General features: G+C 40.2%; 2 protein-coding genes across 2 annotated transcripts; both read left to right on the forward strand.

Moving 5' to 3' along the window:
• The first annotated feature begins 4,753 nt into the window (after window positions 1-4,753).
• Window positions 4,754-10,377, forward strand: dusp22b (dual specificity phosphatase 22b). The gene is made up of 7 exons (XM_033650156.2): window positions 4,754-4,956; window positions 5,355-5,388; window positions 5,480-5,562; window positions 6,291-6,340; window positions 7,329-7,403; window positions 9,585-9,756; window positions 9,922-10,377. The coding sequence occupies exons 1-7, from the start codon at window positions 4,936-4,938 to the stop codon at window positions 10,057-10,059; spliced, it is 573 nt and encodes a 190-aa protein (XP_033506047.1). The 5' UTR covers window positions 4,754-4,935; the 3' UTR covers window positions 10,060-10,377.
• Window positions 10,378-11,005: 628 nt separating this feature from the next.
• Window positions 11,006-22,307, forward strand: irf4a (interferon regulatory factor 4a). The gene is made up of 9 exons (XM_033649788.2): window positions 11,006-11,144; window positions 11,866-12,065; window positions 12,334-12,520; window positions 13,275-13,357; window positions 13,492-13,666; window positions 15,019-15,090; window positions 15,474-15,872; window positions 17,680-17,792; window positions 19,521-22,307. The coding sequence occupies exons 1-9, from the start codon at window positions 11,135-11,137 to the stop codon at window positions 19,668-19,670; spliced, it is 1,389 nt and encodes a 462-aa protein (XP_033505679.1). The 5' UTR covers window positions 11,006-11,134; the 3' UTR covers window positions 19,671-22,307.
• Window positions 22,308-27,605: the final 5,298 nt, after the last annotated feature.

The raw sequence follows: 27,605 nt of genomic DNA on the forward strand, positions 1-27,605 counted from the left end.
TTTTTAGTAAGTTTTCATATGGTTATTATAACTATTATTTTCTTTTTAACCAATGATACATACAGTACAGATAGGTTTTTTGGTTGTTTGTTTTCTTTTCCCTGACACGTGGCCATTGTTCTAGCTCTAGCAGGAAGTGATTTCACTTAACCTTAACCTTTATTTAACCAGGAAGTCCCATTGAGATTAAAAATCGCTTTTACAAGAGAGACCTGGCTGAGGTAGCAGCTAGTCAAAACACATTTAAAATGCAGCAAATACAACATATAATATAAAAATCCACAACTATTCAAACATAGCGGCCAGTTTTTTTATGATCCCCTTAAATTCATCAATGGATATAAATGTTTCTACTTTTAGATCTATCTGAAGATTGATCTAGAGAATGCAGTTCTCCCCAGATCTGTTAAAACCCTGGGTACTTTAAAAAGCAACCACTTGGAGGAGCATAGCCGGTAACTAGCAGAGCTGACACTCAGAAGGGTGCAGAGGTAGGCCGGAAGTTTGTCCCATATTGCCTTATAGATAAAAATATACCAGTGCTGTAGTCTGCGAGTGGTCAATGATGTCCAGCTCACCAAATCATAAAGAATGCAGTGATGAGTAAGTGACTTTGCATTTGTATGCACATACAGTATTTCACTGCAATCAGCCACAGACAGAAAAGTAGCTTCCACAAGTTTTCTTTAACACTGAAAGTAAAATAAGTCTTATTTCAAAAATAAAAGATTAAGTTTGTATTCAGGTCTCCACCGTGCCCATATCCTGTGAAATTTAATTTAAGTTTATATCTTGAATAATAATCTGAACTTCAAAAATAACATTCATTTAGTATTCTTCACAGAAATCTATGTAATTCTGAGATGTTAGCCCACTGTTTATTTATTGAAGTTTTCTTACACCCCTTGCAATCAAGAAGGCCTCACACCCCCATGAAGCTTTGCTTCAGCGACCCCTAGTGGGAGGGTCAGGACCCTTCAGGTTGGGCACCAGTAATCTAAGATTTTACAGAATGGAAAACACTGAGGAAGCAAACTAATATTTTTCATGTCATTATCGATTAAAGCAGCACAGCTGGAATCATGCTTAGCCTAATTTAAAAAAACAAACAAGTCCATTGATAAAAATAAGCGTTTATGTGAAACTAGAGCGGGAAACCACCTGAATTGTAGCCTCTGACAGCGTGGGCGGTGTATGACATGTAGGCCTACATTCTGGGCAGCCTATCTGTGAACACCCACACTATAATTCCTCCTTTTGCACACATAAGCCACAACAAAGTAGTATCATATTTACCTGTCATGTATTGTCTTGGTTTCTGGTTAACATTTTTTTTCCTTTTTGTATTTTTCGCGTTTATTGCTGGTAATCCACAGGGTATCTGTAAAACTTTCCAGCTGTTACAGTTTGAGTATGTCTTAGCAGTGTGAAAGACTTTTAAACAGACAAATAGGTGAATAAAACTACTTTCATCCACGATTAAATTTGTTTGACGGATGGTGGTTAGGAGTCAGCAATGATTGTTCACAAATATTTTAGCACATTAGGGGTCTTTCAGCCACAAATGAAATCTCCATGCAGTCAACCAACGTTATTACTATCAACACAAGTTATTTTAGGTATCCAGCTATAAGACAAAGGCTGTTTTATACTAATTGAGGTCAGAATAACAGGAGTATTGTCATGGAGACACAGAGTATCACCATGGAGTGGACTGATAACCAGCTCACTCTATGTTCTTCAGGAACAAGAAGCCATTTTACCATGTCAAAAAACTCTCTTCTCCTATTCACGTCTAGTGGTCACACACTGCCCTACATAGAACAATAACAGATAACCAGGAAGTTTAACCAGCTGGCGCCTGCGGTGTAAATGTGCAGCCAATATGGGGCAATGGGTAGCAGTACTTCCTGTTGATGTGTTTAACATGATGATAATCAGAACAGAAGTGTCAGGTTTTCGTTGTACTGTCACTGAAGCTTCCCGTGCTGTCAGTTGGCATTTCAATGCCTGACCCAGTCATCTTACTGGTTTTCTGTTCTGCTCTTGACTGGAAGAGATGTTGGCGATGGACGAATAGAACCGTCCCAGAGTTGATGGCGTGCTGCAGTAGGCCGCAGGACCACAGGTCTTGGATTACCTCAGGGGAGGTTGATGATCCGATGTGTTTATTTTCCCAGGAGAGGGTCATGTTACAGTGGTGCTCTCCTGTATAGCTACCCTGTCTTGTCTTGTTTTGAAAGACTGCTCAGGGGAGAGTTGTGTCCAGATTGCCACTTTCACTGGCGGCCCCATTGTCTATATTCTTTCCCTGAGGTTTGAGAAGCTTCTCAGTGGAGCTAGCCGTCCTGACGTATCTCTCTGGAAATCGGTTCTGACAAATGGCTCCTCTGGTGTTTGGAATGTCCTCGTAGGTGAGGTTGCCGTCTGAAAAATGATTTCCAGTGGCGTCAAGTCACAAATGATGCTCTGATGGTGGAAAGGGTGGCCATCTGTGACTAATCCTCACCATTCTGTGTTAAATGGGCGGTTCTTGGTGCTTACACATCCTTTCCTTGTTCCTTGTTCCTTCCATGTACCAGCACACGATTTCGGAGCAAAGAAGAAAAGTTACTTTCAAATATGGTTTGGGGCTTAAAAGTCCAGTATGTAGGTTTTAGTGGTATCTAGCAGTGAGGTTGCAGAATCGAAACTTCTCCCATGTGCCTCGTGTGTAGGAGAACTATGGGGGCTGATGCAAAAACGCGTAATGCAAAAACACAAATGGCCCTGTGTAGAGCCAGTGTTCGGTATATCTGATCTATTCTACTGTAGAAGAACAAGACGGCCTCTGAGGGAGAGGACCTGCTCCATAAATAGATTTGAACGCCTCATTCTGAGGTAATGAAAACACACTATTAGTTTCAGGTGTTTAAACACTAATAAAAACATAAACCATTTCTGCCAGTATATGCCCCTAGATCCTACACACTGGACCTTTAAATAAATCGCTTCATTTGACTGAAGGAGGAACTGCACAACTTCATGTAAAGCCTGCAGTCTCTTCCCCTCTGGCCGATTTCATAATTCACCAACAGTGTGCATGAAAGTGATTTACCATTCAACAATGACTCATTAGCATGGGCGGATTATGAGACAATGGGCCCCCGGACACAGACATGTGAGAGGCACTACCACTTCTCCTACAGAGGAGTGGAAACACACAGACACAACAGATGCTGTGGTGATTTAGCTTTTTGTTGTAGTCATTTAGTGTCTTTTCTGGTCGTCTTGTGTCTCCCTGTAGTCATTTAGTGTCTCTTGTTGGTTGTTTTGCACCTTTTTGTAGCTATTACGTCTCTTTTTAGTTGAATTGTGTGTCTTTGAGGTTGTTTAGCGCTTTTTTGGGGGGTAATTTAATGTCTTTTTGAGGCTTTGTGTGTCCTTGTAGTCATTAAGTGTGTCTTGTTGGTTGTTTTCCCCCTGTCTGTTGTCTCTGTGGTCTTTTTTGTCAATTCCTGGTCGGTGCATGTTAATTTGAGTGACATTTTCAAGGTGAAGGCCAGGGGGCCGTGACACTCCAGACCTGTCCCCAGTTGGCCCTTTCAGTAATCCATCCACAGTCAGCAGCAATGACGTAAGGTAGTTAAGATGGACCACAGTGCACGCTATTATGACGGGACCTAGTGCGTCCTAGGCGTATATTTATTTTACTAATAGTGTTTCTGTCTGCTGCTTTTATCTTTTATCCACTTACAGATGTGCCCAGATTTTGCACCTTAACTAGCTGCTGTAAATCGTATTGTCTTTGAAAATTATTTTGCTTCTCAATCTGTGTATTTAATGTTCAAGGAAGTAGGGATCGACCATTATGTTTTTTTCAGAGCCGATGACGATACGGATTATTATGAAACAGAGATACCGATAGCCGATATTTACAACCGATATATGTCTGCTGTAAAAATCATAGTTGACACAGAATTAAAAAATAAACACTGACAAAGCCCTACAGTCAAATGCAATTAAGCATGTATTTATTCTGAGAACCTTTCCAATGAAACAGTATAGGAAGCTGCCATTAAAAGGAGATTAATAAAAAAATAAATACACAATAATCATGAATACAGAATTTAAAAAATAAAATGTAAAACAATAAAATAAAATAAAAGGAGGCTAAAAAGGTAGGTCTTGAGTTTGCTTTTAAGAGCCTGGAGTGGTACGTGCAGGCAGTGAGAAGCACGCCAGGAGCAAACCAGCGCAGCTAAGGAAAACAAAACTGTATATCGGCATATTGGTGGAAAAAATCACCATTACCGATAACCCTAAAAATTCATAATATCTGTCGACCCCTTACAAGGGAGTGGTGTCCATGACCTTTAAATGTGTTATTGGTATATTTATTGAAAACATGCCCAACTTTAGCATGGTGAAGTTAATATATAACCATGGAGATATGTAATTTCTTCAAAATCTCAAACGTTTTTAAGTGAAAACTCACTTTTTTTTTCATAATAAGTTTATATTCCATCTCACTTCATGGCAGTCTATAATATTCCTATAGGATAACATCACCACAAGGGGTTTGGCTAATTTAGCTCTGGTATGAGGACAGCCTGCTGTATTTTTAAAGAGTATTTAAAGGATTAAGTACGAGCTGTCATCGCTCCTGGGGCGGGCTATTAATATTCTCATCATAACTCATAACTAAAAATCCAGCGTTGGGTTAGACCGCACCTGTGTGCTCCTTGAACGCCGCTCTCCTTATATCAGCGAACTACAACTCCCAGCATTCAACGCGGGGAGCTTGGGAAGCAGAGCTCGGCTCGCTCAAACGCGGAGCTGCTGCAGTTTGCACCCCTACAGCGGCTTTGGGAAGGCGTCAAGCCGCTGGATAAGCGTTTTTTGAACAACGAGGGAACCCAGCGTGGCGTTTCTTTTCACAGCGGTCATTTCAACATGGGGAATGGCATCAATAAGGTAGGGTCTCATCTGTTGCACGCGACTAGCGTTGAGTTCGCGCACACATACATACCAGTGGTCCTCTGGGTGTTGGAGTGCAATTAATCCTCTTCAGCAGAGTATTTGAGGTGTTTATTTAAAAAGTTGTGCCTGCTCATTAGTTAGACGTGTCTTTAATGAATTTAATATAACCGCATTAACTTAAGTGGTCAAACTATGAATCCTTAGGTTATTTTTCTTGTCACATGACCTCAAGTTTAGATTTTAGCCTATCCTTTCTAATTATCACTTCATATTTCAGGGTCTCACTTGTGTCAGCTGTTTGCAGCTCCCTCAGCTGCCTCACTATCTCACTGTATCAATGATGCTGTGACCATGTGTGCTTCACGTGTCCATATATATCTCTGTCCTTATAGGTCCTGCCTGACCTGTATTTGGGGAATTTCAAAGGTGTGTGTACTTAAAAAAAATCATTTTGGTTTGCTTCTTGCATATGACAGCGCATACTCATTTTGTTTGTGGTGTTATTTGTTCATGTCAGATGCAAGAGACCGAGAGCAGTTAGCCAGGAACAACATCACACACATCCTGTCCATTCATGACAGCGCAGCTCCCATCCTCCAGGTGAGAAACTCAACATCTTTGCCCCCAGCGTGCATCTTAAATTTCTCATTAATCTTTCAAGCAGAGTGATCAAGCAAATGAGGCTGAGCAGATCTGACAGGCTGAGACCTGTGTGTGTGTGTGTGTGTGTGTGTGTGTGTGTGTGTGTGTGTGTGAGCACAGTGCATATGATTTTCAAGCTCTCACAGCACAGTCCATTAACCGGTCTGTCAGGTTGTTCGGGAAGAGGTGCCATGCTGCTTCCTTGAGCAAACAGCTGTCAGTCTTGAGTGAGGGAGTGAGTAAACAGCAAACAGGAGAGTTTCATACTCATGTGATAGCTGGAGTTTCATGCAAAATGCAAGTCAACAACAGTTGGTTCGGTCGGTCAGTGTGCTGAGTTGTGTGCCTGCGTGGGCTTTCGAGTAGGCGGCTCGCTTCAGCCAGTGGGGACTGTTCAGTGTCGCTTCATTATTATTTTTTCGAGGTGATTGAGTCATATGTAAAGTCTCTCTAATAGCTGCAAGTCATTTTAAAAAAGGGGGCATGCACAAGTGTGACTAAATTGCCTTTATTCTTCCACGTTCAATAGGACAGCATGTGTTCACAATCTGCAGCACGCACACTGAGACCTTGAGAGCGTTGATGTGCATCGGTTTTCCTCACCTGCTGTTTTATTGATTTGTGTTAAATGCATCAGAGCAAGTGACTGCATGCTGACAGGTAACTGGTAATGCTTCATCCCTCAGGAGATGACCTATCTCTGCATTCCAGCAGCTGACCTGCCCACACAAAACCTGTGAGTACTAAAATGTGCAGCACAGCAACATGGCACAGAACAATGAACGGCTGAGGCAGAGAGAGAGAGAGAGAGAGAGAGAGAGAGAGAGAGAGAGAGAGAGAGAGAGAGAGAGAGAACCACATCCATTTGAGGCTGCACTGTGTGGGCGTCTGAGGTTCATTTTCTTAGAGCTAACGTGTAAATGATATGCTCTCACAAGCTCAACATTAAACTGTAAACTTATTCTCCGACTGGCTCACAGTAACACGGCTGGGTGCAGCTCTCTGACATGAAGACATGACATGCACAAACACATGCTTTTGTTTTTATGTGACGTGGGAAACTGGGGAAGCAAAATCAAGAGTGGTGCATGCATCACTAAGACACACACACACACACACACATACACACACACACACACACACACACAAATAAATCCACTATGGCCAAATTCACATATCAGGCAGTCTTTGAGCAGGAAGGAAGTCTCAGTTCTGCAGCTTTAGCGCTATGGTTGGTGCTGTGCCTCTATTAATACACAACCCCTCACCCTTCACACACTTGCACACACGTATATATGTATATATATATATACACACACAGACACGTACTGTATAAATGCACACTAATGCCCTTGTCACCCTGACTGCCCCTGGTTACCCCATACCTGCTAGGTTCACTGTGCGAGGTGTTCGCAACCTGTTATGCGAAACATGACACCATCTCTCTCAAACCTGACATGAACACACCCCCATCCTGATTCATCCAGGATAAGAAATAAAAAAGGTTTGACAAGTCAGGTGCAAAAACATACACACAGCATGCACAAAAACCTCACGAGCATACAACCAAACCACCACTAGATGCATGCAGGAGCTCTAAAGAGTCAGGGAGGACAAAAAAAAAACAACAACCCAGCACCACAGAGCTGTTACAGCAGTTTTTGCAGTGTTCTCATTACGGTTTAATGTGGCTTGTTATAACAAACACTTTTTATGCTCCACAGGACTCAGCACTTTAAACAAAGTATAATGTTCATGCACGAGTCTCGCCTGAAAGGGGAAGGCTGCCTCGTTCACTGGTGAGAGCAAGACTGCTTGTTCTGTCTTTACTTCAAAGCTAGAATCAAGGTTCCCGCACACAAATTAGAGATGCTGCTCAAGTAGCCGAGCTAGATAGATTTCCTCCATCTATCTTATAATGCAGTCATAGACGTGTTGATTATATGTGTTCAGTTCATCTAAAGCTGGGGAAGAAAAAAGAGATCAACCAAGTGCACAAGTGCACTCATGCGTTACTGCTGCACAGAGGGGATTCAGTGATAAGCAAATGCCTATTCTTGAACTTCCCAAAAAAGAGTACAGTAACAAGTTTGACCACATTGCTGACCATGTGTTCACAGGGGAAAGTTATATCTGGTTAGACAGAGGGTCTTCTCAGAAATACAGGGGAACAACAGGCTATTTATACGACCTGCATTGCCACAAGTTTTTCTACTACGCTTAGTGAGCAAAGAGTGTCGATTTCATTCACACGTGTAGTTTGTAAGGTGTGTATTTAATCAGTTTCTACACCTCAGTCTACACAGTTCTTGTATTTCATTCTCTGTCTATCTGTCACTGTGTAGTCTGGATGGCGTGTCACCTACTGATACTATTACTGGGAACCTTTAGGCTGGTTTATGTCATCTTCATTTAGAAGGTTTCAACCTCTTATTCTCATACAGTGTTTTTTCACATGCACATTAGTATCTTGGTTTTGAATTTGTTTTTATACATTGAGGAAATGCTTAAGTGTCACAGTATCCTGGATTTTGACATAGAATATTGAGGTTTCTCAAAGCCCAGGATAAGAGCGTCAGTGGCAGTCCAAGTGGGGCTGGGTGGCCGCCTCCGTACCAGCGATAGCCGTGACCAGAGGCATTATGATTTCTGTCCGTCTCATTCTTGTGAATGCAATATCTCTTTTCAAATTTGGTACAACTGTCCACTTGGACTCAAGGATGACATGATTAGAATTTGGTGGTCAAAGGTCAAGGTCACTGTGACCTCACAAAACATGGTTTTTTTTTTGCCAAACTGCAGGAATTCATACACTAATTCTAAAAAGAAAAATTGCATAGAAATCCAACAGGTCAAAGGTCAGCTTCACTGTGACATCATAACGCTCTGCAAAAACACTTTACTGGCGATTATTCCATGTCACAACTCAGGAACAGAAGGGGAGACATTTGGGAAGATACTGAATTTGTGACTCTAATCTTGGGTACCCACCTTGAAACTGTGATCGTAAAGATCTTCTGTGCTGTCGGGGGGAAGATGTGTGTGAAGCATCCATGTTTTTACAGACATGGATGTAAACTGTAACTGCAACTTAACAGGTGCATGGATGCGTAAAACCGCGAGGCCATAATTCTGGTTTAAGCTAGTGCAAAGGTAGTGGTATCTTGGGAAACTAGACAACCTAAGGCCGTCCACGTTGTTGGTAGAGGGGCTAAATAATGCTCCATAGTTAGGCCAGAATTTGGCAAAGGAACAACTGGCATGACCATTTTCGAAGTGGTCCCTTGAACTCTCACCTCAAGATAAAAGAATGAAAATGGGTTCTATGGGTACCCACGAGTCTGCCTAAAGTTTAGGAGGCTTCTCCCGTACAGTGTTTTGTTTCTTACAATTAATTTAGTCCTTCAAATTGAAGCTGCATTTTTGTCTTTTTAGGGAAAAGCACCACAAGCCTATGTAAAGAACAATGAATCACCTGACATTTATAGATGCAAAACACATTAAAACAGGATGTGTGTGAAACTGAAAATGTTAGCTGTGCCAATATTAATCTTTGCACATCAGATTATTAGTAATATGAACTGTAAAATAAGAAACCAACATTTTTCTTTGCATTTTGACTAAGTTTTCAACAAGCCTATTGCTTCAACAGCATAATCTAATTCCTGAAATTCAGTTATGGATTTTGGTTTTGGTGTGTCACCCTAAAATTTTCTGTGGCCCCATCTGGCCCCCCCTATGGTAAAATTCTGTGTGTGCCACTGAAGTACTTATTTGCATTTGTGAAACCAGGATATACGTTACTTGTGCAAAACACGATCATAAGCAGGATGCTAATGTGCATGTTGACACACTCTTTGATAACTATATTTATCCATTCAAATGGAAAGCACTTTTCGCCTAGTGTTGAAAAATAATACCAATCATGTAACAGTTTATTTCATGCATCATACTGTCTGTCCACTCCTTTTGTCTTACAGTTTGGCAGGTGTGTCCCGCAGTGTCACCCTGGTAGTGGCTTATATCATGACGGTGACAGGACTGGGCTGGCAGGAGGCGCTGGCTGCAGTGAGGGTGGTTCGGCCCTGTGCTGGACCTAACCTGGGCTTTCAGCGCCAGCTCCAGGAGTTTGAGGCTACTCAAGCTGAGCAGGTCAGTCTTGTGAAGTGAGGGAGGGTGCGATAGAGGACAAGAGAGTGTGGGATATATCAGTGCATTACTGAATAGATGTACAGAGATAGAATGCTAGATGTACTATTACCATTTTGCATTTTGTAAAGTCGTTGTCAAAAGACAAGTTGTTTTTCTCCCCTGTAGTTCAGAGAATGGCTACAGAAGGAATATAAGGACAACCCCTTCAATGATGAGGCCGAGCTCCGTGATTTGCTCGCCAGGACGTCTAAAGTCAATGGCGTGGAGGTGGAAAAACAGACTACCCCACCTGAAGCTATCTGATCGGATCTTTGATGAGATATTTTGCAACTCAGCTTGGAGGATCACACCACCACTGTGCTACAGTACTCTGGACCTTATCTGAAAGTCTATTGTGCTTTGGAGCAGACTACTGTCAGGATGTTTATCACTGCTGGAGCGATCCTCCAAAAATCATGGACATGAACATTGAAAGAGACAATCAACATGTACAGGGCATTTTCATTTTTAGTTTGAGCTGATGTTTCTGGTGCTGTTGTATTTTCTAATTTATGAATGTTGTGTTTTTTTTGTACTGTGTCACGACGATTTCAAATTGTGAAATAAAAGGAGACAAGTCGAGTGTTCTGTGAGGCTGTCAGTCGGTGGGCTGTCGTATTTGAAGGTGATAAGAACACAGTGCTGTGTTTACATCTCTGTTTCCTGGTTGTCTTCCTGTTTGTCTAATGTGCAAGGGAGGTCATGCATGGTGACATCAAAAACACCAAGATCACGCTGTTTTATCACTCTGTCTGCTCATTTGTCTTTAGAAACTATAAAGCATTGAAAAAACATTAATTTCAGAATGAAGAGATAAAACTTACAGTAGTCTTTTTTTAATCTTAAAATAGCTGGGCGTGCTCTTGGTTAGCCACTGGAGGGCAGTAATACTAAAGTAGCATTATATGTTGGATTCAGCCATGTGTCTTCTGATATTAGTTGCTCATGCTTCAATTCAGTCTTTCCCCTGTAATACAATTTAGACTACAGAAATTTGTAGTCAACAGCTGTCACTGGAAATTAGTTTGCACTCACAGGCTTCAAGAGAAAAACAAAAATATGTATGGGAAATATTTTTTTGGGGGGGGGGGTTGATAATGTGCACAGGTAAGTGTTCCATTCCATCCTGGTGTCTGCTCAGGGTGTCACAAGAGGGATTCCCCACCGAAAGCCCTGCGTGGGTGCTGAGTTTCACAGAAATGAGCGCCTGCTTGCTGCGCATCTCCTCTTGAACTTCTCAGAGCCCGACAGGCTCCTCCCTGTAGCAAATCAAGATGCGCTAACGTTTAAGAAAAGGACAACAAGGGCTTCAAAACAGATTTCAGCGGGGAGAGCTCACATGATCAACGGTAAGCAGCAGCAGCAGCAGCAGCTCCTTTTAAATGAATGACTTATGTTTTTAACATTGTAAGTTAATTAGTAACAGTATCAGTTAACAGCAGCAGTTTGAGTCAGGGGAAGATGCCTGATCTCAATCACTCATCTGTACAAGTTTGGCAGGTGAAATGTAAAGATAACAGGCTTGTCTTTCAACTTAGACTTTCTGGCAATTAAAGTAATCTTAAATATTACTAAAGTTGAATTAATGACCTACTTAATTGGTGACATTAACAAACATGTGATATCTTATTAGCATGCATTCCACATTGCATTGTAGTTGTGTCAAAACTCTTAAAATTAAGATATAGCTGTGCGTGTTACTCAAGTGAGTCACATTAGTTTTCTCTGCCAGAGATGAAAACTGTGCTAAACCTGATAAAATCAATGACACACTTGGGCCTCTACTATCTTACCCTTCCTTTATAAGTCAGCAACTTGAAATCAGCATGGCCAAACGTGTCAAAACCATGCTCAGATGACTACAGTGCGTATTTAGTGGCTCCTGATATTACAAAGGAGAAGCATGGAGCAATTTTACCTAGCAACTGTAATAATGATAACTTGACCTTAATATCTTATTCTTGTCAGACTCAAGTTAATTTAAAATAAAAAATCTTACAGCCAAAAAAATAAAATTTATCTGCTTCAACTAAGTGTGCCTTCTGTTACCTGTTTTATTTTCTGTTGCAGAGATGAACATGGATGAGGACAGTGGCCTGGCAGTCGGCTGCGGCAACGGCAAACTGAGACAGTGGCTGATCGATCAGATTGACAGCCAGAGGTATCCTGGACTGGTTTGGGAAAATGAGGAAAAAAGCATCTTCAGGATTCCTTGGAAACATGCAGGGAAACAAGACTATAACAGAGAGGAGGATGCTGCGCTCTTCAAGGTCAGACTGCCCCGCTTAACTTCTCACACTGCACCTGAAGCCTCTCACATTTTAAACCCTCCATTGCATATGTATAACTTCTAAATATGTAATAATGCAGTGACTCTAAGAAGGTGATTTAGGTTTTGTTATACTTGTATTAGTGTCTTCAAATGGTTTTCTAGCTAAAAATGAACAGATGCGTTCATGTATTAATTAATCAGAGCCCTAACTTTTAAATTTCTTGGTGCAAAAACAGAAGTGTAAATCTATTCAATGATTGTTTCAGGCCTGGGCATTGTTTAAGGGGAAATATAAGGAAGGGGTCGACAAGCCAGATCCCCCCACATGGAAAACCAGACTACGCTGTGCTCTCAATAAAAGCAATGACTTTGATGAGTTAGTGGAAAGAAGCCAACTGGACATCTCTGACCCCTATAAAGTCTACAGAATAATTCCAGAGGGAGCCAAAAGAGGTAAGTGTGTGTGACTATCATCCATCAAGAATGCAGTGCACTTTGTGAGAATTACATTCAGCCACCCATGTACGTGGTGACAGATGAAACAAGGTGAGTGAAATAGTTTATGGTTCACATTTGAGCAGTAAAATCTAAAGCCATGCTGTTGCAATAGTTCACTTGCATATACACCACACTGCTGCGTCTCACAAAGCATCTCACATTGTTTACAGACTATTGGCAATTTTTCACATACATATGCACCACTGCAGTTGTTTCTGATGAGGCAGGAAGCACAAAGGAAGCCAAAGCATGTACCAAAAAGGCCGTAGTGCTTTTTTTAGAGGGCTTCGGTTACTAAGCGCAGGGTGCACATAACACAGCCAGGCGACCTCCAGCCTTGCATAACTAAGTCTCTGCCATCATTCGACTGTTTTTGTCACACCAGAGTAGTTTTTGCTATCTGAGCGAACAAATTGAAATCAACAGGATTCAGATTGGCATTTGCCTCGGTGAAAATAGCAGGAGCTCACAAGGGCACAAAACATATTTGCAGTTTGAAGCTGCTAAAATGGATCAGGTTAGAAAGGTTCACGGAACTTTGTGTCTCACATGTTCTCAGTTTATTGCAAATCTGCACAATGAAATTCTGTTATGAGCCTGGTTTATTTTCAAAGATGTAAAATCATTTTGCATTGCAATGTCTTCATAGCAAAGCATGGCTAATATTGTGCACAAATTATCTGACAAGTCTGGTTTTGTACATTTACAGGGATGAAGATGAATGTGGAGGAGACACCATCACATGTAAATGCCCTCGGCTATGTTCCTCCATATACGTCTCTGCACAACCAGGTCAGCAGATGTTGGAGCTGCTGCATGCTTTAGCCTGGTCCAAGCAAATAAATGAACGTGCACTATTACTGGTTGCAGATGTGCCGGTTTACTGACATCTTATCTTACTGACCATCCCTATGGTTCTTCCTCAGGTATCTGGCTTTATGGTTTCTCAGGAGAGAAGGGACTGGAGGGATTACTCACCCCCAGAGCAACAACCTCTGCCACCTCCACATCACCACGGGCCACATGCAGAGCTGCAGTACGGTCAGTGCCACTACCCACCGCCGTTCAGCCGAGCTTGGCCGGGGTCACATACAGAAAATGGTAAGAGATAGAGAGAATAGATAGATTTCATGTATGCAAGTGTGACTGTGATGCTCAGCAGATACAAAGCATGATGCAATTTTTTATCTTAAATTGAATCTAGGTTAGAATATTAGCATTTTTCACACATATACGAGCCAAATAATGGCATCAATTTTCAGCCACAGGCACCTATAGCAGTGACATCCTGTTATTCTTCTTATCAAACGAGAAGTCTGAGATGGAATGAAGTTGTAGCCTCACTCATGAACATGTAAAGAGAGTTTGTAATCACGCTTGTTTCATTGTTTAATGCTCCGATCCATCCATGAACAGAGGCCTTGGCAGGTCATAACGTAGTGTCAGCGACTTGTAGATTGCCAAGTTTAAAGGTTATCACAACCTTTCATATAAAGGTTACAATAGAATTCAAGTTTGATCTTTAAGGTGGAAAGAAAACGTCACAACCAAAAGTTTAAAGACTGTTTAGTCGCTCACATTTTTATGTAGAAACAAGAAAAAAAGGTTAGGTTTGGGTCATAGGTAAACCCCATAAAAGCCTGTGGTTGTAAACAAGTAAGGCACCAAACAGTTGAAGGAGCCTTAATGTCACTTCACTAAAGCGTTAGGTCTATTCATAGAAGCAATATCAAGGTTGAAATTACTATAGAAAGCATTAATCAGTGAATTATACGCTGAATTTTAATGTAAACTAACAGGCCAGTGTTTAAAAACAATACTGAGCAGCAACTGCAAATTACTGTGTCCTTATATATTAATTTAATCTTCTGATGTGCAAATAATAAAGCTAGCTAAACGTAGCTGTAAAGTCATTTTGCATGGTACAATGCACATGATTAAACAAAGAACACTGCACTACATGTACACTATTTAAAGGAAATAAACGCATATTTGCCAGCTATTTTGGTCAGGACAGTCTTGACAAGAACAACATGCATTTGAGTTCGGTGATGTTGCTTGTGATGCCCAAGAACCTGAGGCAAATTCTGGGACACAAATGATATCGTTATGATAAGACAAACATGTGCAGTCCCCATGATGCTGATACAAGTGCAGGCCGAAGAGCAAGCAGGAGCGAAGTGACTGGGAAACAGGCGGCGGTTGGTTTAGCAGCTATGCACTACTGATCAGTGGTACATGCAGCAAAGTGCCTAATTTGTTTATGTGGACGGGCTGGTTGTTTTTTTGTATGACTTGTGTGAAGATGTGTGAAGCATGACTTCTGTGCCTGCTCAATCCATCGCAAGCTTTCAATACATTTATTTAATGGGATTTTTCATATATTCACATATTGGCATCCAATATGTCTAATCTAATCATGACCAAACATTTTGTTAATTTATTCTGTGCAGGTTTTCAGCTCTCCTTCCACACCTACCTTTCAGAATCCCAACCACCTGTGTATACAATGGACAATAATGCAGGTAACAACACACACAGGTAAAGAATAATCCTGGGCTCGTCTAAGGACACATGCACACAGGCCTTTGCTGTCATGCTTGTTTACTATTTTAAAAAAAAATTTGCATTCGCAGATAAGAAATAACAAACACTTTGTTCAACACCTACTTACTTCCCTATTCTGAGCTCAGAGCAGCAGACCGTGATATTGTATTGAGAGGTTTTTTTTTAATCTATCACATGATGATAGATTAAAAAGAGAGAGGGTTAGAAAGATACTTGGAATGATAAGGTTACTGAGAAGTTTTATATATGCTTAACATTTCAAGGCCTCCATCTAATCAGGCTGTGAGGCTGGGTTTCCTACCCAGGATATATCTGCTTAATGCTTGAATCTTTCTTCTAGATTTCAGCCTGCATGTGTCCCTATACTACAGAGAGTCTTTGGTGAAGGAGGTTATCACCACCAGCCCAGATGGTTGTCGGATCACCGCTCCTTCCTCCTCCTCTCCATCCTCTTCCTCCTCTTCTTCCCCATGCCCAGACGACAAGCTTCACAGCGGGGCAGAAATGATCTATTTTCCCTTCCCGTACCCAGAGTCTCAGAGGCAGGGCGCTGAGATGCTTCCTAACATACTTGAGAAAGGGGTGCTTCTGTGGATGACGCCCGATGGGTTGTATGCAAAGCGCCTCTGCCAGGGACGAGTGTACTGGGAAGGACCTCTGGCTCCATATATGGACAAACCCAACAAGTTGGAGAAGGAGCAGCCGTGCAAACTGTTCGACACCCAGCAATTCCTTATTGGTAAGCACTAATATCTTGTGAAGTGTCACACCTGCAGTTTGGACACGAGGCAGGAAGACGTTAGGTTTTTGTTAGGACTGCACAGTTAATCGGAATAGTATCGAAATTGTAAGTTGGCCAAGTGCAATATTCAAATTGGAAGCACTGACATTTTTTTGATAAAGGTAAAATGTGTCACAACACACCATTAGAGATGAAACACTGTGGTGCTGCAAAGATGCCCTCGTCTTTTATTATTATCATATTCCAGACAGAAGGGAACATGCGTGTTTGGTTCAGACCCCTGGCAAAATCACCTTATCGTCTTTTTTATATATTGTTTTCAGTTAAAATTAAATGCAAAAATTACCATTCTCACTAAAATCGCGACGCATACCCCAGTCAAAATTATTGCAATATCATTTTTTGCATATCAGACAGCCCTAGTTTTTGTTCAGATTGTATCACAGAGACTTTTACCTTCTCAAAATCACCTCTAGGGGCACAACGTGACACCCTCTATTCTTAGAAAAGTAGCAATATCATAAAATTAAAGTCCTGAATTTACTGAATTAATGTAAAGTATTTGCCAACAATTATAACCTCTTAAAGCAGTGGTTCCCAACTGGTGGGTTGGGGTCCAAAGTGGGTCATATTGCCACTCTGAATGGACCACAAGTGACTTGCAAACATGTCAAACAAGTTTGTAAAAAGTACAGCGAATTTCCAGCACACAGCTGCATTTTTAAAGCGTCGTTTCCTGCTGTAGAGTGAGTGAGTAAGGGATAGCTGCTTGACAGAGACAGCAAACTAGCTCGGCAACAAACGCAAGTGTGACGCTGAATGTATTTAACCGTGTAGACCTTGAACTAATGACTGAGCAGAAATCTGGAACCCGTGGCTGGACCAGTTGGGAGCCACTGTCTTAATGTAAAGTGTTACCATGTGAACTGCAATTTAAAGCACTTTATATACAGTTTGATCGACAGCGAAACATCATATTGTGTAGGATAATAATATGTTTTGTATGAAAAATTTGAACCTGTACAGTAATTAATGAACTTAGTTATTTTCCAGCTCAGGTTACAGGAGTCAACTTAATGGTAATTAAATGGTTTTAGCCCAAAGTTGAAAGTGTCGGTATATTATATTCGAAAACATTGAAAGTGTTTACAGTATTTTGTCCAGTAGTGTTTGCACAAGGCGTTGGGAGTCCCACACATTTTACAGGAGGTATTCAATATTCAGAATATTTTGTGGAAGATGTTTTCAGAACTCATTTTTGTCACAGATTGTAGGTCAAACGACATAACAGTAGTGGTGGCCATGGTGTTGTGGCCCTTTGGCCTTTACTGCGCATTAAACTCTTCAAGTGATAAGAATAACTATGCAATAATGACTATGCTGCTTCAGCTATTTACAGTCTGACAATGGCTGTGGTCATGTTGATAATGGCTGTGATGATAACGATTACAACGAAGGCGAGTCCGCAGGTGTTTCAGCTGGGCAAGTCCCTCACAGTGTTGAAGCAGCACTGAAAAGCCAGTCACATTCTCTGCAGGGGGCCAAAGTGTGTGGAGTCCCCACCCACCTCCTGTGGTCCACCACACTGTATGACAAGATGGTGTTTTCTGTGCCATTTCACACTGAAATTTCCGTCATCCACATCAATGGTTTCCAGAAAAGTCACAACGATTAGGGAAAGTGTCGTGTGAGCAATTTGGGGTTTTGATTGTTTCTTGACTCAATATTTTAAGCGTGACATGCTGATAAGTTTGTTGTGGGTAGTACGCCTCTTCATTTCTTATCGTTGCTTTTCTTTTCTCAGAGCTTCAGGATTTTGCCCATAATGGCCGACATTTACCGAGATACCAGGTGGTGCTATGTTTTGGAGACGAGTACCCAGACCCACAGCGCCCGAGGAAGATGATCACAGCACAGGTACCCATTCACTAATTATTACAGTCTCAGTGGGTGAAAGTATGTTGTAATTTATCACTCTAACCACCATAAAATCAAATTTATTTTTAGTAATTAGACCTAAATATGACCCTACAAATGCAAAAGGCACCAGCCTACATATTTGGCGCTTAAAATGAAACAGAGCTAAAATACCTTAAGTCAAACCACATTAACGCAGCTAAAGCAAGTGTGCTATTTCATGTTAGCTGCTGAGATAGTTATGGCTAGTTTTAAGTAGCTTAAATTACTGATTATTGTTCCCTGGCTGCTATCTGAAAATATAAATTTTATGTGAAGTGATTATTATGGCACCCCTAAAGTCCTGAAAGGTGATTTTTTTTTTTAAAAAAAGCTTGTGTCACACAAGATACTTGTGACTATCTTATAGGAACAAGTTATTATCTTTTCTTATCACAAGATGATAAAAAATATTGTACATTAAGAAGATAAAAGACAAAAAAGTAGTCTGATTAGCTTATCTAGTTGAATTCATGCAATTCAGGGAGGTTGACACGGTCCTTAAATAATATCTTAAATACACATTTACGAAATAAAAGGCCTTAAAGGGTGTTAAATTGTCTGCAGCTCACATTGGATGGGTCTCAGGTGTTTTTTTAAGTCATACCACCAGGATCATTTCTAGCGCTGGCGCTACAGGAATCATTATTTTCACAGAAGGGAAACACTGGTCATTGCGGTAACAGACTTTGTCTCAACGTCTTATGTGCATAGTGCTTCTATTTTTACCCCCTTTACACACTTTGATCATGCAATGAGTCTGCATCATTAAAATAAGACGTTGCTAGCCAGCCTGCTCATAAGGTTATTTTTTCTGTGCAGTAAGAACAGAGTATCATCACTGTCATTTCACCTTACTGCTTACGTTGTATCGACATCAATGTGTTAAATTGGAAAGAGGATACTTTCTCTTTTGGTGTGTATTTCCATCGCAAGTTTTGTCTTAAATTTAATTTAAAGTAGTATTAAAAAGGTCTTAAATTGAGCTTTTTTATACTTGTAGACACCCTGCATTTAACTACCATCAAATGTATTAAAATGTAAATTAATGTATTATATTGAATTAAATAAACATATTAATAGTCATTGAGTCTGACAGGTAAATGCCTAGCAAATTTATGGACTATAGATAATAAAAAATATAGTAAATAAATAAATTAAATGCATACTTTACGTATTATTTAAAAAAATGAAAGTGAAAGTGAAAATCGATTTAGAGTAGTATCGCGATATTTTTGTGTGGCAATATTGTATCGTCACACAGTGCTAAGTATTGATTTTTTTAATAGAAATTATTAAGTACAAATTCAACTTTAGGTCGCCCACTAGAATAATATAATCAGTTGTAGATGTTGACAAAGTTTTCCTTTTGGACATAATTTACAGTTTTAAAAAAAGTAATAAATTGCGATATATCACAATATATTTTATCGCAATACTCAGCATATTGCAGCATATTTAAAATCGCAATAATGTTGTATTGTGATTGAAGTATCGTGATAATATTGGTGATAATATTGGCTATTCCATTGTAATTCTTTATTGGCAGGGAAAATAAACCTGAAAACACATTAAGTTTCATTTATTTTAAGTTTACTGGTTCTTTAGACACTGCTCTCTTCCTTTGTATGGATAACATAATGCAGCAGTAACAGACGCATTTCATACACAGACCTAATTTCATTTTAGGTGGAGCCAGCGTTTGCCAGAAAACTGGTGTACTATTACCAGCAGAACAATGGCCACTACCTGCGGGCTTTTGATCACATCCAGGAACAGAACACATCTCCAACAATCGACTATCCTTCCCAGAGACCTGTGCAGCATATTCAGGAGTGACAAGCATACACACGCACACACGCACACACACTAGTGCAAGGGCATGAAAGCGAATGCAAACCGCTGACCGTTTCTCATGCCTTGTGACTGCTGTGTACTGTAAATGGTAGAAGCTGTCATGGTGCTGAGGGGTAGAGATGGGGAAGACCCTGTCATTTTCACTTGCACACCTATGTGCTGTCGTCTTTGTGTCTGTGACTGCGGAGTAATGTTTTTTTTTTCTCTCTCTCTCTTGCACTCTCTACAAGTATTATTGTGACAGTGTGAAGGATGCGGTTTGAGGGTGGGGGGATGAGGAGAGCGGAGGGCGACTGAGACAGGAAGTACTAGCACAGGTGCACAGGAAGAATGGCCCCTAAGACAAACACTTGTACGTCAAAGGGACAAAACAGAGCATGAATGAATACTTATTGCATTTTCACAGGTAGCTGTTGACAATGTGATTGTGGCACTCACACAGTGAAGTGGCACAGTCAAACGCACTCTGCCTTCTCAGCTCAGCTGACACAGCGTCTCGTGTGATTCAAAACCTTTATTGATACAGTACTTGATGCAACAAAATTCCAGTAGATGAGCAAGTGAACAGTCAGCAACATCAGTGCTTGGTCCATTGTAGACCTCAATTCTGGGTTTCAATCCAAAAAAAAGAAAGAAAACTACTACTACAACTGGAGTTTGAGAGAAATTGATGTTATCAGTGGTCTGGTGGTGTAGTAGAGGAAGCTGTTATCATAAATTGTTTATCTCTTGGCAGCTGCACATGTTGCAGGACGCATTTATGAAAATCTATTTCTACTGAATCTGGTCAGCTTTTAAAAATATCTGATTCCTTTAAACTGTGTCAAACTAACTAAAACACCTACAAGGATCACGAGAATAGTCACCAGATGATTACAGAGATAGTAAATATATATTAAAATTAGATTTGCTGCGTAAAGCATGTCATTTGTTTTCTCTGGTCATTTTATTTTCTTGCTTTGTCTTTTAAAACATCGAATAGTTTTACGTCTTCATGTCTCTGAAACAATCTGATTTGAAAACTGAACTAAATTGACTGATCTGCTAACAACTTATAGACATGAAACTTCACAAGAAAACATGGCTTCATGTCATAGGTGTAGATTTTGTGGGGGGATGCAGGGGACATGTCCCCTTCGATGTCTAGAACATGCATTTGCCTCCCCCAAATAAAAACATGAAAGTAGCATGGGACATTTATTGTGATGAAAGACATTTCCCTCATAAATTAACGCAGAAAATCAACAAAGTGGTGAATAGAAATTCACTAGAATGCAAGGAAGTTAAGTTTGACGCTCAAAATTTCCTCCATTTTTTATGTACCACTCCCAGTGTTTAAACCAAACCTATGCAAGTGCTTTGTATTTAATTCTCACATGCAAAAACCATTTGGGGACCGCTGGCTTGCATCATGTTATCAGACAGCTACATAAGCCTGAAGTTCAGTGTCACCACAAAGAGTAGGCGGCCTTGACCTGACTGGACTGACAGAGACTGAGTGGAAAAATCACACTCATCCCATAACTTGCAAGAAACCTGTACCTGTTCCTCTTGACCTGAAACTTTAGGCCTCACAAATGGGAAGAAAAACTACCTTTGTGGTCTGGGTGTAAGTTCAGCCAGGGAGGAGCTCCCTGGTTCCCATGCCAGAGATACCCTGAGTTCCCTTCTGTTGGGGTTTACACATTGGATGTAACGTGCACGCAAAAACTACCCCAACAAGATCCCAACGACCTAGTTAGGAATCTATCAGAAGACGTGAATATCTAATAGTGAAAGTGTTGCAGTTCCCTGTGCTGCTGAAGTCCTTAAGGCTGATGCTGCAGCAGAATGGATAAAGGTTTTGTTATGTTTTTCGTCTGTGGTCCAGAGTTTCGATCTCTGCATTTACTTCCTTCACACTTAAACCACATCACTTTCACAATGGCTTCAAATGTCTGACCAAAATCACAGGAGGGAATGTTTTTCTTTGTGTGTGTGTGTGTGTGTGTGTGTGTGTGTGTGTGTGTGTAAGTGTAATTGTAAGTGTGTGAGTGTGTCTGAATCAATTTTCCCCCTCCAACATCTCAGTCTGATTCTGCACTGAGTGAAATTTTGTTTCACATTACTTCACTATCAGACATTTGACTCATTCAAAACCAAATCCTAACAGTGAAAATGTTACCAGCAGCACGTACAGTGGGCTGTTGTGGTAAACACTCTGTGTGTGTGTGTGTGTGTGTGTGTGTGTGTGTGTGTGTGGGTGTGTGTGTGTGTGTGTGTGTGTGTGTGTGTAGTAAAGACGGGTAGGCGGGTACATGTGTGTGTCACAGTATTACTGTTATCAGGAATTGACATTTATGGACTCAGGATAAAACATGTGACTCCCCCACCTACAGCACCAGTGACTCAAACACAGACACGCACACCGATTTCACGTCACACTTTACAGTTACAGTAAAACATTCAGAGAGAGCTTCACAGGAAATCACAAAACAAGTGCATACCGCAGAAAATTGTTCCACATTTTGTACAAAAGATCTGAATAATGACAAGGGATACAGATTATCAGAGGATTGATTAATATAAAACTGCCATATGATCTATTTTGAAATAAACACGTTGATCTTCTACTACTCACGTCTGCTGTGCTGTTTCGTCTTTGGGCTCTTTTTATTTTCAAACAAAGGGAAGCAGAATGAGAGAGTCACATTTTGGTAAGAAAAAGACACACACACGCAAAAAAAAAGAAAAGCACATTCACACATTTGCCATGGTGTTTCCCCCTCTGCAGGAAGCCACATCATTTGTAGTCAGGCTTCAGTTTTTCCGCCCGCATGAGCCGTTACTCCAAGTGACATCGCCTTCGCCCTTCAGTCGAAGCTTTGGAGCGGACAGTTTCATTAACTGATGCCCCGAACATCCCCAAAAAAGACTTTACAGAGAAATGAAACTACCACTAGCATATCAAATGCAACACTTTCACTATAAAAGAAAGTTCCATCTTGACTCAGTGACCTTGCGCACATAGTGATACTGTATACAGTATCAGTCTTTATGCTTCATCTTTCCACCTCAAAAACAAGGCAATAAAATGTGTCACAAAAACATCTAACATCATATTTGTTGTATAAATATCTCTGTCTTAATCTGTTATTATTACTGCCCTTCACACACAGATCACACTATGAGGGTTTCACTGCAATCACAGTGGCTTTAACACCGCTCACACTTAATGTAGAGGTTGTTTATGCTTTTGCACCGAGATTATCTGATATTTATTTTATAATAATTCAGATTTTGAGCCACACATTCAGAAAGCATTGCTGATTTGTTCATCTATTAATGAGGTCATAATACATCCAGGCTCTGCGGCAGGACCGAAATGAGGGAGTATGACAGTAAAGCTCAGCAATGTTTTGCTGACATCTGCTGGTAAGTGTAGCTGCAGCCTGCAACTTAGAATCTGATGTGTGACAAGATGATCCTCTTCTTATCTTCTTAAGTTAGGAAAGAAGAACAAAATCATATATCTGCTTCATAAAACACTATTGATGATTTTACCTATTTGAGCCTCGGAAAAAAAAATTAAATCTCTGATGAGGAATCGTGATTTCACTTTGTATTGCTTTCAAGGATCACAAGCCAAAACTGTTGGGAACCACTGGGATAGCATGCAAAGAGCTCTATGCTTAGCCCTCCCTGCAGCTGAAGTTGAGGCTATTTCACCCCTAGATCAAACATATATGTTTTCCTCTTGCCTTATATTTTTCAATCTAAATTGTTTCAGTGTAAGTTGTCAAGTGTTTAAGATATCAGCCGTAGAGACAGAGGAAGAGGACGAAGCATGCATCTTCTTATTGACAAGAGGCTCATCCTCATGACAGCACAAGATTTAAACATTAATGGCGTCCTCCTCGGCTGAGCCATGAGGTTAGCTAACAGTACTGAACTAAGATGTACACTTTCTTCTGAGGTAATGATATGATTGGCAGGTATAGTTTAGTAGAAAGAAAATAGTTTATACATGAAATTGCTCATAGCAAGATCTGTGGATTATCTTGAGACATCACCATTGAGTTTTTCAAATGTATTATTTATTTATTTATTTATTTGAGTGCCACAAGCTGAGTGCAGTGTAGCTCACTTATATTCAAAAGAGGGCAGACATCTTTATGGCCTATATCTCCAACTCTGAGCAACTCACTCCAAAACCATCTGTCCCTTTAATATGATTGACAAGTCTACTTTACACCAAAGTTTAAAGTAATAAAATACTGCTGAATGTTCTGGGTTGTCATACATTGTTGTAGGTGTTGTACGTACAGTATTACTGTATTAGTATTACAATATTATTTACAGTGGTGGGGGCACAAGGTGTCAGAGAAAGAAAGGAGTCCAGGGGGTCAACATTAAAAAAAAAAAGTTCGACTCCACTACATCTCAGAGGCGAATATTGTACTTTTTACTTCATCACAATTGTCTGACAGCTTTAGTTATTAGTTAGCCTATTTTATAGGACTCTGCTCGAAAATTGCATACCCGTAATGAAATGAATATATCTCTGCAACCACAAGGTCTATTTGAATACTTTTGATGTCAGGGTAAAGGGAACACTTGTGAGATTTGTTAAGATGTGTAAATATCAGTAAATGTGTTATATGTGAAGAGTAAATGAAGATCATGGCACACAGCACAAATGAAACATTTTGAGGTTCGCCTAAAAAAAAAAGCATTTTCAGGATGAGTATCCCTTTGGAATGATGCAGCAGCAGCTCTAAACCTCTTTCGAATCATAGTACAATATGTGAACATTAACTCTGCAAAGGTTGATTCTGATAAAGTGAAGCAGAACAATATTAGAGAGGTTTTAGTACAGAAAATTCAGGCGAGCTCTCCAAAATTGCACCATGATTGCATGTGATTTTTGTCATGTACAATCCTATATCTTTCATTTTTTGTTTGTTTGTTTCTGTAAATCCCTACTGATGTTTAGGATATACACATACAACATTTTTTTCCTCTATTTCCCACTCCAAACTGACCAATATGCACCTACTACATTTGAACCTGAGTTTCTATTCTGAGCTTTGGAGGCCTGTATCTCCACGACGGCTTGGCCAATTTAGCCTCGCGTCACCAGGCTCGTTTCTATTCACTCTGAATTTTGTCTGGATTCTGGTTCTGATCTAGAGAGCAGATGCGGAATTCACCAAATTCACCAAAGTAAAAATGTTCACCAAAGTAAAACGATTAAGTCAATGGCTTGGGGCTTTTCTTGTAAATTATATTCTTTAAATTAAAAAGTTTCACCGCATTTTTATTAGCTTGGTGCTTTTATTTTGACGGAAAGGCGCATCCATCGAATTCCGGATCCTGTCTCACTCGCCCTGGTTCCGGTTCCTTACCAAAACAGCCACTAACGGCCCCAGACTGTGGCCGATTTAAAAATAATGTATATTCTCAAGGAATTTGAAGTGGAAAAGATTAAGAAAATAAGAAAAAAATATATTTCATTTCCACTCCCACCTAAAGTAAAAGAGGTCAACTTCAAAATTTTAAATGAAATTTACCCAACGAACGAATTTTTAAGATTAAGGTTTAACTTTGAGTTGAACAATTGTGTTTTTTGTGAAAGAGAAATTGAAAGTTTGGAACATCTTTTCTTTCATTGTGATTCAGTGCAGTCTTTCTGGAGCGAGATGCAGAGCTGGCTACAGTCCAAGGAAACTGAGTTACCTTTAACAGTGAAGACAATTATATTTGGTGTTTTTGGTGAAAATAAGAATGTGGACTTTGTCCTCAACACTTTGGTGTTACTGGAAAAGTTCTTCATTCACAAATGCAGATATTTTAAGTCCAAACCGTGTTTGACTCATTGGAGGAATGAGCTAAAACTCTTGAGTAAGTCCCTGAGTCTTGTTAAAGAAAAGAAAGCCCTTAAATTTTTTTCTTTACTAGAAACATTTACGTTAATATGAGATGGCCCCTGCGATTTATTTTTTATGTTGTTGTTTTTGTTTGTTTGTTTTTTTTATTTTATTTTGTATTATGTTTGTATTATAATTAGGTTCATGATGTAGGCTATGTTTTGCATTTCATATTGAACTTGCTCAACCCAAGGCAAAAAATATGTTTTTTTGTATGTCTGTTCTGTGCCTTGTTTGTTTGTATCTATCTTTCAATTAAAAAAACAAACAAAAAAGACTGTGGTCGATTTGAGTGATTGACACCTCGTTTCGTGAACCAAAACGAGACTGACAGCACTGTAAGCCAATCAGAGTCAGCAGAACAATGTCGGCTGCTGTGAGTGGTCACTGTTATGCTTCCCCCGGAACCTCCTGCCATCAAGTTTTTCGCCCGGATTCATTTGAATGACGGACAACATGTCGGAAAACGGGAATGGAATGTGATTTAACGGCAGAATGAGCTCACAGCAAAAACAACAAGGTAAGAGAGATATTACAAATATATTTTGGCGAAAAGATTTCTGTTGTTGTTGTTCTTTGGCCTGTAGCTCTCTGATGGTTTGTGGTAGAGTGCTTTGGCGCATATGTGTGGAAACAGCCGAGTTTCAACTTTCATTTGAGATGAACAGCGTGTGTTTTGAATAACGTGTGGTCGAGTTAGAGCCCGAAATATACCGAGTGGGTCAGGATATCAGTGCTGTATGGAGTTGCATTTGTTGTTGTTTATTTAGTTGTTGTTTGAGCTGTGTTTGGGGCATGTAAAAAGGGTGTTTACAGCCTTGTAGCCCAGGTTCTGCTGTTTAATTTGATGTGCAACATCTTTGTGATCAGTGTATTGTTTCACACTGTGCTTGCAAAGTCGCTCTCAAAGTCCCCCAGTTGGGGGACTTCCGGGCTTATGGTCTGAGAAAATTATTCTAAGTTTCAAGATGAATAAACTGTTTAAAAACCCTCTTGTAACATCTTGAGCTCATGAAAAGTTGACTTTTTAGAGATGCGTGGTTGTGACAGGACAATGATGCAATGATGATCTTATAGAATATAATGCAATGTTGTAAATTAAACGATTCAACATTATATAAAGCAGTTAAAATTAGCACAGTGTTAAAGATAACCTGTAAAATGCCACATACACATTGATGCAGCAGTAATAGTAATCCAGTAACATATATAATAATAGCAAAACAATAACAGGAAACATTTTACGGCACAATGACTATGTTGACTTTTCATACTTTAAAGCTACAGTTACTTTTATGAAAATAACTTTTTGTCATGTTTGCTGAAACTGTCATTATATTCTGAAAGAAGCACATGAGACCGATAGTCTGTGAAAAATATTATGTCGCCTTCCTATGGCATTTGCTAGAGTCTCCTGTGGTGCAGTGAAAACAACCAGTTTGAGCTGAGGAGTCTCTAATGCAGTTGTCAACCATGTCAGTCACTGCTCATAAATGGTCAGACTGTCAAACTAGACAGCGCTGATCAAATATGAATCAAGATTCTGTTTCTGCGTTGCCTATTTAACGCCTCAAATGTTTTCAGAAATATGTTTTAGTGTGCTGTAAAATGAGCAGTGATTGACATGATTGACAGCTGTGTGAGAGACTCCTCTGCTCTGATTGGTTGTTTACTTCACTCATAAATCTGATAACGTCTCCCACCACTGCTGAGAACATACCTGTGGTAATTCTACACTCGACTCAGACTCCATGACCCCAGTTTGTTTAGGGTCAGACCTCTGCCCTGGATTTGATGATGGTCCTGTTTAACCCTCGCTGACTCTCCCTGATCCTGCTTGTTGACCCTGTAGTTAGGAAGGTGTTGACCTCATTCTCCTTTCTACGAACTTTGACCCCCGGAAATGACACAGCAAATCCACCAATCGTCACGTACAGGCTGACTGCTGGTGTGTTCTTGTGAAGCAGTGACTGATGGGGACAAATACTGAGATAAACTGTTGACAGAT

The sequence above is a fragment of the Epinephelus lanceolatus genome, chromosome 12 (assembly GCF_041903045.1).
Source record: "Epinephelus lanceolatus isolate andai-2023 chromosome 12, ASM4190304v1, whole genome shotgun sequence".
Classification (NCBI taxonomy): Eukaryota; Metazoa; Chordata; class Actinopteri; order Perciformes; family Serranidae; genus Epinephelus; species Epinephelus lanceolatus.